An 11771-nucleotide genomic window follows, 5' to 3' on the forward strand; every position below is an offset into this window, starting at 1 on the left:
TTGGCAAAAATAAAAATGTAGGCTGGTGGTGAAGTCATCTCATTTGTGGGAGGGTAACCTACAGCCAGGCACGGACCCACGTTGTGGGCTAGGAGGGCCAAAGCACCCCCTATTTTTTTTTTTTTTTTGTGCTTACACTAAATATGCTATTAGCCCCCTAATGATGTACATGCTAGCCTAGTCCTACTATATTAATTGACCAAAATAGGTTTGTGTTCAATTTTATTATTCTATACCAAGCCAATAATTAAATAAGTTCCCCATTTTGGAAAACAGTGTTTGTTTTGCTCCATATTGTGCCTATTTTCTATGAGAAGTTTGAAGACAAGATCGATCCACTTGCAGAGAAGGCAGCTATTGAGATCAAAAAACTCTCTCCTCCTCTCACAAAGCTCATTAAAGTTGCGAATCACAAAGCTCATTAAAGTTGTGAATTAAACTTGGCTTTGCCTCTGCAATCGAAACCCAATCTTGGGGACTTGTCTCAGCCGGTCACCTGCCCGGTTCCTAAAAAATTTTGTCGCCCCCCAATTTCAATTCCTGGATCTGTCCCTGCCTACAGTTGTTGTCTTGGTTGTGTGTGTACCTACAATTCTTTTGTTTTTTTTTTTTTTTTGCCACTTTCTTTTGCTAAGTTCAAAGCTAACAAAAGTGATCCAAGGCTTTTGTTTAAAGTGGGTACAAGGTGTGTTTTAAAGATTGGCCAATAAGAAATGGCCATGTATATATATATATATATATATATAAAATGGCCATGTGCTCACGTTGCAGCAAAAATAATTTTTCTGCGGTGTTGATATTTCTTAAGCCAAATCAATGACCCCTGGGCTTAGTTATCTATCTATATATATATATATATATATATAGTTCCTTGCTTAAGTCAAACTAGTGGCTTAGATATAAGCTATATATATATAGCTTATATATATATAAGTTGGATATCTATATATTAATATATATTAATATATATTAGCCTCTATATATTAATCTGGATATGTGTATTAGCCAATTCTTGGCTATTATTTGTAGCTATACTTTTCCAAATTTCTTGGCCAAAAATAAAATATGGGCCAAAGTTGGCCACAATTCTTATAGGCTAATATATATATTTATTTTAAAAAAAAAAAAGGGGCCAAAGTTGTCCGAAATTCTCAAAATGGCCAATGTTAGCCATTATTCTTAAATTGGCTAAGGTTAACGACTTTTGTAGGCCAATAGGAAGTTCATGTATTTTTTTTAGAAAAAAAAGGGCCAAGGAATGCCGCCTTTTTATAGGCCAATGAAGTGATAATGGCCTTACTCGGCGTGCAAGAGAAGGAAAAGGAAAAAAAAAAAACTAAAACTTCATAGTCTCAAATTGCTTAGCCTATAAAGCTTGGGGGCAATGTTTGTACCCAAAAATGACACTTGGGTTATTATTGGTCATTTTTCATGTTGGCCATTTTTCATGTTGGTCATTTCTCATATTGGTCATTTCTCACGTTGGCCATTTTCGAGTAGTGGCCAAAGAATATTTTCTTGACTCGTATGCCCTTGTTTGGTGGTCATCTCACTTTAGGGTCAATGGGTGTTTTAACCCACTTCTCTTTAAATTGTGGTTTAAGGGCCAATAATTGTCTAAAACTACTATCCAATATAGGCCACGACCCAAAAGAAGTTTTTAAGGCCAGTAATGAAACTATAAAATGGATGAACCCGTCTCAATAAAGGGGCCAGTAGAGATTTTCGTGGCCCATTCACATAACCAACTCCAAAAAATGAGTCCAAAATCACTAGGAAGCCGAATCAAGTAATGAGTTCGACTTTAGAAATGATTTTTATCCTCATTAATGATGAGATTTGATCAAAGAATCCCTTAGAGTCCAACTTTGGAAAGAATTCGGAAAGTTTTGCGGACAAGTCACCTAGATGGACAAGAACTCAATACGATCAAGCAAGGACTCCTACTATGGAAAGAATTTCAATCATCATCAATGACAATACTTGGCCGCCAATAAGAAATCTCAAAAGTTCGAATCCTACTAGGAGAAGGAAGATGATTTTAGGCCAGGAAATGGCCCATTATCTAGGGTTGTATCCTAGCACCCTTATAAATAGATGTATTCGAGAGAAGAGAAAAAAATGACATTCAGCATCCAACACACCCAAATTCTCAAATCTCAAAAATCTCTCAAAGTTCTTAGGTTTATAGCTCTATCATTGTCTTCACAAGGATTGTGGTATCGATTTATTTTATGTACTTTAGTTTCATGCAATTGGATCGTTTTTATTTTAATTGTCGATATGAGTGAGAGACAGAGAGATGGAGAGAGAAGGTAGGTTTAGTTGTCGAAATGTAATTAGTTTGAATTTATAGTTAATTTTGTATTTGGCTGGATTTACAAGTAAAAATCTTTTAAAAAGTGGGTTTATGAGTAATTTATTAAAAAAAAAAAGGCATAAATTCAATTTAGACACATAACTATATAAGCTATTTCAACGGGGTCCATGAACTTTAAAATATTTCAAATATATACCCGATCTATTATCTAAATTGAAAAATGAATTTCTGTCCATTGATTCGTTGAGAGATCAGTTAAATGACAGCTTGGCTTTTGCTGACCGGGATTACTTGGTGACGTAGCGCTATCTCAGCAAACATTTCCTGCCAAATGAGCGACACGGGCCCACAATTTAATAATAATAGAGAGAGAGAGTTTGTGGGCCCGTGTCAGGGGTTAGGTGGACCCGTGTCGCTCATTTCCCGCCAAATGAGCGACACAGGTCCACCTAACCCCTAACACGGGCCCACAAACTCATCATATCTTTCTCGCTCGTTGAACACAAGTGAGGGATTTATATTCAATTTGGGGGAAAACGTGATGTTTTTTGGAGACTAAATGGTTAGGAGAGCGTTCGACGAGCGGGAAAAAGATGATGAGTGTGTGGGCCCGTGTCAATTGGACATGTGTTGCTCATTTGACGGGAAATGTATGCTGAGTTTGTGCCATGTCGCCAATTAATCTCCGTTAGCAAAAGCCAAGCTGTCATTTAACTGATCTCTCAATAAATTGATGAACGGAATTTCATTTTTCAATTTACATAATAAATTAGGTGTATATTTGAAATATTTGAAAGTTCGTAAACTCCGTTGAAATAGCATATATAGTTATGTGTCTAAATTGAATTTATTAGGGGTGGGCACGGTACGGTATGGTACGATATGAGCCCCATACCGATACCATACCGAAATTTTTATTCGGTACGGTATCGGTACGGTATGGACATTTTTAAAACTGGTACCATACCATACCAGTGTTCTATGAATTCGGTATGGTTCGGTATGGTTTCGGTATATACCAACATTTTAAACTTTTTTTTTTTGTCAAAAAACAATATTTAACAACCAAAAAGAAATATTTTTTCCCAACCAAAAGATAAAACAAAACCCAACTTGTACGTTCCTTTCATTTCTGTTGTGAACTATGACCGATGGTATTGATCCTTAATTAACCATCAAACGACTAATTAAGCACATATATAATTCTAACCCAATTCATCATCAACCAGTGTAAACACAGAATTAGAAAAGAAAGCAACTGATCATAAATCACACACCATTCTATATATATATATATATATATAGATATCAATGCCAAAGAAACTACAACAATGACAAAAGGAAGAGTAAAACTGTAAAACACAAGACAACTCAGACCCAAGTATAGAAAGCATGATATGAAATATATATTAAATAATTAAATTAAAAATATATCGGTACGGTACGGTATTTTACGGTATTAAAAGTTTCATACCTATACCATACCGATTTAGACTCGGTACGGTACGGTATCGGTACGGTATATAATCGATATTATTTTTCGGTATAACATTGACACGGTACGGTATGGTACGGGTTCGGTTTCGGTATTTCGGTAGTAAATGCCCACCCCTAGAATTTATACAAAAAAAAAATGCAACAACAATACCCAAACCCGATCTCACCCCTAACAAACTAATCAGACCCGACCACCTGTCGGCTTGTAATTGAAACCTTCTCACGACCCGTGTTTTGGGTGGGGCAATAAGACAGTGGGTATAACAAACAGTGAAATATCAGACCTCTCTCTTGTCCCAAAACGCACCCATTCTCTTCTCTCTCCCCTCTGAATTTTACTCGATCGCGGTCAACTTCAAGCATGAGCTACCTATTGACGACGCTGACAAAGAAGGCAGAGGTGGACTCCATCATCCGATCCACCATCGACAAGGTCCTCGTCCTCCGCTTCGGCCGCGCTTCCGACGCCGTTTGCCTCCTCCTCGACGACGTCCTCGCCAAATCGTCGCGAGACGTCTCCAAGTTCGCATACATAGCACTCGTCGACATCGATTCCTCAGACATTCAAGTTTACGTCAAATTCTTCGACATCACTTTGATCCCCTCCACAGTTTTCTTCTTCAATGCCCACCACATGAAGATGGATGCGGGAACCGCCGATCACAGCAAATGGGTCGGTGCGTTTCGCCAGAAACAGGACTTCATCGATGTCGTGGAGGCCATTTTCAGAGGCGCCATGAAAGGGAAGCTGATCGTTAATTGCCCATTGCCACCGGAACGAATACCCAAATACCAGTTGTTGTACAAAGATGTGTAGGAGTTGTATTTCTCTCACATTTTGATCACTTTTGTTAATTAAGGAATGCAATTGAAAAGTTTACTGCTCAATCACGTTTCTTAGTTTTTTTCTTTCTTTCTTTCTTCTTTTGTGGATTGGATTGTCAATTTCTATGCAATTGAGTAGCTACAGGTCAGGTAGCAGCAGAAGAGGCAGCCCACAAGGCAAAGAGAGAAAGGTATTGTTTTAACTTGTTTGCTTGTGATCTTTTGGTTGGATGTCATTGTCAATCTTGGGTAATTATGCTTTTATAATTTTGCTTTATTCAAATTTTTTGTATAAATTTATTTTGGTTGGTTTGGAGATGATATTGATTGAATATTTAAGATTTAGAAGTGCATTGCATGGTTGGGTAGTAGAAGTGGAAGAAAAGTCATTTGCTTTGATATCCTATGATATGAGGATTAGGGGATGTGTGAGGATGGCTGGCTGTGTTGGGAGTTATGCTGCAGTGGCAATATCATGTTAGTCCCTAATATTATTGAGCATTCGTCAACTCGGGTTATGGATTCTTTATTGGAAGACAAATTGGTTCTCCAAGTGCTGCCTGAAGTGGCATTCTTCAGTTGGAGACCACTTGGTTAATAAAGAATCAATTGCTTGAATTGATTTTCTATTTAAATGAGAGGAAGAATCTGTTGATCACTTGGGAGCTGGAGTAGCCTTCCTTCTTTTTCATGTGTGTATAGGGTTTTACTGCATTCAGTTACAGAAATGCTTGCAAGTTGGCATTGAGTGTTATATTTATGTAGACATACTTAACCAGAATGAAAAGCAGAACTGGTATCTTTGATTTTGGTCTATTTGATCAAAGAGAACTACCCGGCCCTTCAGAAGGTTGAAAGTTCGGCTCTTGTTCTTTAGTGACTTCCTTGTGTACTTGATTTGGTTTGATGACACGATCTTCTCAGTTCTTTTCTTTATATTGTAACGTATGCATGACCCTTTTGGTGTATCCATTTGTAATGTAGGGTTTGTATGTTTTTTTTAGATGCTAATATAGGCTCTCCATGTATTAGATGAATTATACATAAGCCAGTGGTAAAAGCAAAGAAACCGTGAAACTCTTTGAGTACCTATTAGTTAATGCATTTTCTAGGTTTCATTTTTCTTTTACATGATTTAGGTACGCACATTCCCACAATGACCTCAATTTTAAAAGGTCCAGCTGAAGATTTTGATGCTTTTTTTTTTGCCTTCAAGATTTTGATGTTTTTTCGCTAGCCCTTTTTTTTTTTTTTGGTTTTACACAAATTAGGGTGTGTGTGTGGGTATCCTTCTTTTGTCTCTCTTGGTTTTTATGTCATGATTAGGTACTACTAATTACTAAATGATCTCAATATATATACAGATGCAATAGATTGGTTTGTAGTTGTAGGGCAGGGAGGGAGGGAGGTTTTGTTGTTTTTTCTTGTATCTCTTATAATTTTATTTGTGACATTAGGCCAATAAAGAGGCATGTTCATAATCTGAGTGTAATTTCCTTGCATACCTTACTGAGAAATTAGTCTGGCAATCTGATTCTAAATTAACCTTATCACATGTTATATGTGTTTGAATTTGAATTTGAAATTTTTATCTTCCATGAACTGAATTTCCTTACAGTTTGTTATTGTGAATTATAATTATCTTATTTATAAAGCTAAACCTAAACCCGTTGAAAAAGCCATGTATTTTTTTTTTCTTGTTGTTATCGTCCTCTTCATCATTGTGGTCTTGATAGTTATTACTTCTCTAATTATTAGCCTAATACCTAAGTTCTATGATACAGATGACCTAAACTTTTGATAAGATGTACAAATTAGTATTGATATCTGATGGAGCTCTAGCACCTAGGATAACCATGAAGAGAATTACAGAAGACATAAATATGGTGGTATTCAAGCAGTTGCGCTGATCAAGACAGTGATTATGGAATAAATTTCTATAAGATCGTTTGGACTTCCAGAATTATACCATTTCTAGGGAAGATGTCCAAGTCAGATTTGATGTGTAAACTCTTAGTTACTGAGTTATAAGTTATTAAGTTGATGTTGATAGTGTTGGACTTGCTAAGTGAATGGCTTAGGAGTCTTACTATGTATACAAAACATAGTCTGTCTACTTGTTTATTCAGCAGAAATTGAAACCCTCTATTCTATAGTACAGGCTTTAGATTAGAAATTAGGGGATGACTACAAACTGAAAAGCATTTCCAAAATTACAAAAATGTGTGATGTGTGGAGAGTGTTGGCTTTGAACTACAGGGTTTATGATCAATAAGGTTGGTTTCAGATTATGAATGGAATTCAGGTTTATTTTTCTTTATATTCATTTCTTTATGTACTTTCAAAATGCTTTTCAGCTAACAGCTTGCTGTAATTTGAAGACAGCAGAGGAAAGCTAAGGGCCCAATCAATAATGTTTTTCGTTTTTTGATTTTATAACTAAAGAGAGAATGGGGAGAGAGAGGATGGAGAATAGATAATTTAAACTAAAAACCATTTAAAATTGCTTTCCGTTTTTATTTTAAAAACTGTTTCATATATTCTTCCTTTCTCCCTCACATTTCTCATCTCTTTTCTCTCTCTGATCTTCATCTCCCCCTTTCTCTTTAATGAAGAAAATAAAAACATAAACGCGGCCTACGAATTGCAAAGATGAAATAAATGTAAGCAAGGTAGTTCATCAGTGGGTTTCTTTAAAGTGAGAAGTTGGTGTTACTGACTCTGCAGATCAACACAGGAAATAAGATAACTACATTTATATGTCATCGTTCAGCTTTTTTTTAAGAAAAATAAATTATGATAGGAAAAAGGGTATAGAAATTTTCCAAAGCTTTTTCCTTATTATTTTTTCCAAAATGTAGTTCATTAGTGACTTAAGACTGATTGGCATGCCAGTTTTCTCTTGCAGCCAAAATATATTCTGTATTAAATGAAGAAGGTAGAAGAATGAAAATCGGGAGCATGAGATAGTATATGAGCCTCTATGTAGCCAAGAACAAAATTGTCACTAGTGCTTAGAAAAGGAAACTTGCTAAGCAGGCAAATTGGATGGAGAAAGAACAACTGCGTCAACTTTGGGAGGAGAAAGAGGATGTATGTATAAGTTCTCTCTAATCTTTGTGCAACTGACTTTTTTATTTCTTACACCCACTTCTGTAATTTCACCTGTTTAACTGAACAGTGAACACTTGATCAGTTTAGGTTGTGGCTTGCTTAGTCTCTAGCATCTCATGTATCGGATTCATTTATGGTTTGGTAATCTATTATTTGCTTCTACTTGACATATTATTTGTCTCAGTTACTTGATTCATGATTGCACGCATCTATGGGAGTTCCCTCATCCCATAAAAAGGAGAGAATGAAAGGCTCCACATTGGTTTGTATACAAGTATCGTGTAATATTGCATTGTGTAACACTGTAAGGGTTTTCTTTTCGAGCAACCAAAAAGGAAGTGAGATGGAAGTATTATCTAAACAAGGTAGATATTTTATCTTTTGTTTTCCTTTGTTTTTGCCAAATACAAAGCAGGCATTGTTTGCTAATTTGCTATTGCTAGTGATTCATCTCAATATGTTTTGGCATGTCAGCCAAAAGTGCATTAGTTTGGGTTTGTTCTTGGGTCAAGATTCTGGATATGGTAGTAGGATAAGGTGTGTTGGAGACTGCTCTGTTATTTCTTGTAATTGAATATTTATTAAACATATTATATATTGATATGAACTCAGTTGAGTAGTTGATCGTGTTGAAAATATTTTCAAACATAGTATGACCACGCAAGTAGGGATCATCCTCACTTCCACAGGGGTGGTCATGGTTCTAGGCTTCTAGCTGTGGAAACCTGCTCTGCTTTACCTAGGAAAAACAAAAACAAAAGAAGTGAACATCGCCCTAGTTGTAATGGACTTATGAAACAGAACTTCAAGGAACAAAATCATGTGTTAAATTTACACCTAACTAGGCGTATTTATTGAAATTCTTTTTTCTCCACCTCTTCGTTCGCCAAACACCCTAATTTGCTCAAGAGAGTAGCAAGGATACCATCACAGTTTTGATGACCAAATATTTATCAATTTAGACTAATTTTTTTATGAATGATCCTTAAGAAGAGACTTAGAAATAGACGATTTCGATCACTTTAAACTGTAGTTCCAAAAAATTGCTACTTTTAATAATAATAATAATAATATAAATAAACGATGAATGCACAAACTACCTTAAACGAACAAAAAAGAAAAGAGAGAGAACTGGAATTGTGAGATTAATCACCTTTACAAAGAAAGGAATTACGCTGATTGTGATAGTACTTTTGGCTTTCAGTTCCTCCTCTCCCCACAAAAATAAATAACAATGATTTTTGAGTTATAGAAGCACAATTTTTTAGTGCTTTCTAAGAAGTAGTTCCTTTACCAAGAAGCACCTCTAAATTAATTGCACTTTCATTTTAATAAAAAAGTTAGGTTAAATATCAAATATTAATAGTTTTTCAGTAAACCATCAAGACAGTATTTTTTTTTTAGTTCAGGTACTAATCTAGAGTAAGACATTTTGGATTAGGTCACAAATTAGTTTGCAATACAGTTGTGACCGTTGAACAATCACAGTTAATTGTAACTGTTTCAAATTCATAAAAATTCAAATTTATAAGAGTTAAATACTTTTGATTTAGTCCTAGGGATGAAGTCCTATAACCCATAGACCACATTAAAGTTTACGTCTTACAAATATTGAAAAAATAACAAATCAATTAAAAAGTTATGACTGTTAGACGGTCACAGTTCAATATAATCATATTTTTTAAAGTTGGTACCTAAACTGAAATTTAGTACTTAAAGTGAAATGACATAAATATTTTAATAGTTAAAATAAAAAAATATTACAATTTGATACCTAAAATCAATGCATCTTAATTTTAAATCTTTTATTTGCTTCTAGCAACAAAGTAACCGCGATTGACCACAAATACTTCCAAACGCCATTAGCCACCTACAAAATATTTTGGGCTGGTGTTACCATGCCCAGGCTTATCAGTCTTTGGGCTTCGGCCCTTGTAGACATTGAGTACCATCTATAAACCTGAACCATATCCAAAAACCCTACCAATATATAAAACGAAAGCTGCCCCCCCCCACCTCTCTCATTCGTTTCATTTGCACGCACAACACAAAACCTCTCTAACCCTAAACCCTCCGCCGTCACTCACTCTCCACTCTCCAATCTCACAACAAGCAACAAGCCATGGCAGAGAGACCCGCACCCGCTGAGAGAGGTGGCTTCCGTCGCGGCTTTGGAGGACGTGGCGGCGACCGTGGCCGTGGAGGCAGACGCAGAGGCGGCCGTCGCGACGAGGAAGAGAAGTGGGTCCCAGTCACCAAGCTCGGCCGTCTTGTCAAAGAAGGCAAGATCCGAAGCCTCGAGCAAATCTACCTCCACTCACTCCCCATCAAGGAGCACCAGATCGTCGACACCCTGGTGGGCCCCAGCCTCAAGGACGAGGTCATGAAGATCATGCCGGTCCAGAAGCAGACCCGGGCCGGGCAGAGGACCCGGTTCAAGGCCTTTGTTGTGGTCGGGGACAATAACGGCCACGTGGGGCTCGGGGTCAAGTGCAGCAAGGAGGTGGCCACCGCGATACGTGGCGCGATTATATTGGCCAAGCTGTCGGTGATTCCGGTGAGGAGAGGGTACTGGGGGAACAAGATCGGGAAGCCCCATACCGTGCCGTGTAAGGTGACCGGGAAGTGCGGGTCGGTCACGGTCAGGATGGTGCCCGCTCCCCGTGGAGCTGGGATTGTTGCTGCCCGTGTGCCCAAGAAGGTCCTGCAGTTTGCTGGTATTGATGACGTCTTCACTTCGTCCCGTGGATCCACCAAGACCCTTGGAAACTTTGTCAAGGTATCTAATTCGTTTTGTTTTTGTGCTCATTGCGTTTAATTGCTTATTGGGTGTCGTTTAGTTTGCTTAATATCAATGATTATGTTGATGGTTTGCCTATGCTTTGTGATATATTTGCTTGGTCACTGATCATTTTGCTACCGAGTTCAATTTATTTTTAAGAATGTAGACATGATATACAATACCAATATGAACTATATGTCATTGAACCCAATTTGACATTATTGTTGTGTCTAGAGGAGTGGTGTGACTGGCTAGCTAGAGGAAGTCCAATGTTGAACAAACTTGAATAAACAATGACATAGGTGATTTCATGGGTATTGTTCAATATCAGACTTCCCCTAGCCAATATTGCAAGTTTGGACATGATAATGCTGTCACCGCAACTCTAATTTCAGTGTATATTTACCCATATACTGTCCGAAAATGGCCGATACCGAGTCACTCTAGATTGAAATATGACACACTCAGTTGGCATTTGGACATGGCCTTGCCAACTGAGTGTCATCATATGAAGCTTTAATGTACAAGTATAAACCCTTCAATATGGAGTGAATAAACTCAAGTAGGTGATCTTATAAAATGAGCATGTGTTGTGATTATTTTCTTATTATGTGCATTATATCTGATCATTGGATGTGCATACAATTTGTGCAGGCCACTTTTGACTGCCTCCTGAAAACCTATGGTTTCTTGACCCCTGAATTCTGGAAAGAGACACGCTTCTCTAAATCTCCTTTCCAAGAGTTCACCGATCTTTTGGGAAAGCCAACCAAGCCCCTTGTTCTTGAAGATGTTGGGGAGAAAGTAGAAGCTTAGTTTGAGAGACCTCCTCAGTGCTGGTTAAGATGAAATGTTTGAAGACAATATGTTTTCTTTTTACTTGTTTGATTCTGTCCCAGACTTAATAGGGTTTATAATTTGTTTCTCTTCTTTTTGGTCGCTTTGATCAGTTTGAATTTTGGAATGACTTGGAAGTTCATCAATTTGTTTTATTTTAGTTTATGTGGATGACATTTTTCTTGTCTGGGTCAATGCCTTATGCTGGGTTTTGAGTATTCCAACCCACTGAAATCCTTCGATTCACAGCAATTTTTACCAATACTTGTTTTGATAATTGCCTTTAACTCAATGTGTTGATTTTCTTGGTGGCTATGAAGCCCTGTGTGCTGCTTTGCTTGCATAAACAAGGGCGTTTTAGTCATCCTCTGGCTTCGGGTTGGAATTGACTGTTGA

At 37.2% G+C, this 11771-nt stretch overlaps 2 protein-coding genes across 4 annotated transcripts; both read left to right on the forward strand.

Moving 5' to 3' along the window:
* The first annotated feature begins 4044 nt into the window (after positions 1-4044).
* On the forward strand, positions 4045-8008 carry LOC147299145 (mRNA splicing factor, thioredoxin-like U5 snRNP). 3 transcript variants are annotated; one of them, XM_086229371.1, is made up of 3 exons: positions 4045-4833; positions 7551-7735; positions 7941-8008. In XM_086229371.1, exon 1 carries the CDS (start codon positions 4179-4181, stop codon positions 4632-4634), a length of 456 nt encoding a protein of 151 aa, XP_086085497.1. In that variant the 5' UTR covers positions 4045-4178; the 3' UTR covers positions 4635-4833; positions 7551-7735; positions 7941-8008. The 3 variants fall into 3 exon arrangements, with proteins under 3 accessions (XP_086085497.1, XP_086085496.1, XP_086085498.1); XM_086229370.1 differs by having other exon boundaries at positions 7551-7970; XM_086229372.1 differs by lacking the exons at positions 7551-7735; positions 7941-8008 and adding an exon at positions 6427-6620.
* A 1763-nt stretch (positions 8009-9771) lies between these two features.
* On the forward strand, positions 9772-11562 carry LOC147299146 (uncharacterized). The gene is made up of 2 exons (XM_086246906.1): positions 9772-10535; positions 11193-11562. Exons 1-2 carry the CDS (start codon positions 9879-9881, stop codon positions 11352-11354), a joined length of 819 nt encoding a protein of 272 aa, XP_086103032.1. The 5' UTR covers positions 9772-9878; the 3' UTR covers positions 11355-11562.
* The last annotated feature ends 209 nt before the right edge of the window (positions 11563-11771 follow it).

Source organism: Dryas octopetala, chromosome 1 (assembly GCF_963921425.1).
Source record: "Dryas octopetala chromosome 1, drDryOcto1.1, whole genome shotgun sequence".
Classification (NCBI taxonomy): Eukaryota; Viridiplantae; Streptophyta; class Magnoliopsida; order Rosales; family Rosaceae; genus Dryas; species Dryas octopetala.

What these genes read in the sequence shown, in the direction of transcription:
- LOC147299145 (XM_086229371.1), top strand. Translation starts at nt 4,179, where the DNA reads ATGAGCTACCTATTGACGACGCTGACAAAGAAGGCAGAGGTGGACTCC.
- LOC147299146 (XM_086246906.1), top strand. Translation starts at nt 9,879, where the DNA reads ATGGCAGAGAGACCCGCACCCGCTGAGAGAGGTGGCTTCCGTCGCGGC. An exon ending in CCCTTGGAAACTTTGTCAAG is followed by an intron (nt 10,536 to 11,192) that starts GTATCTAATTCG and finishes CAATTTGTGCAG; the next exon opens with GCCACTTTTGACTGCCTCCT.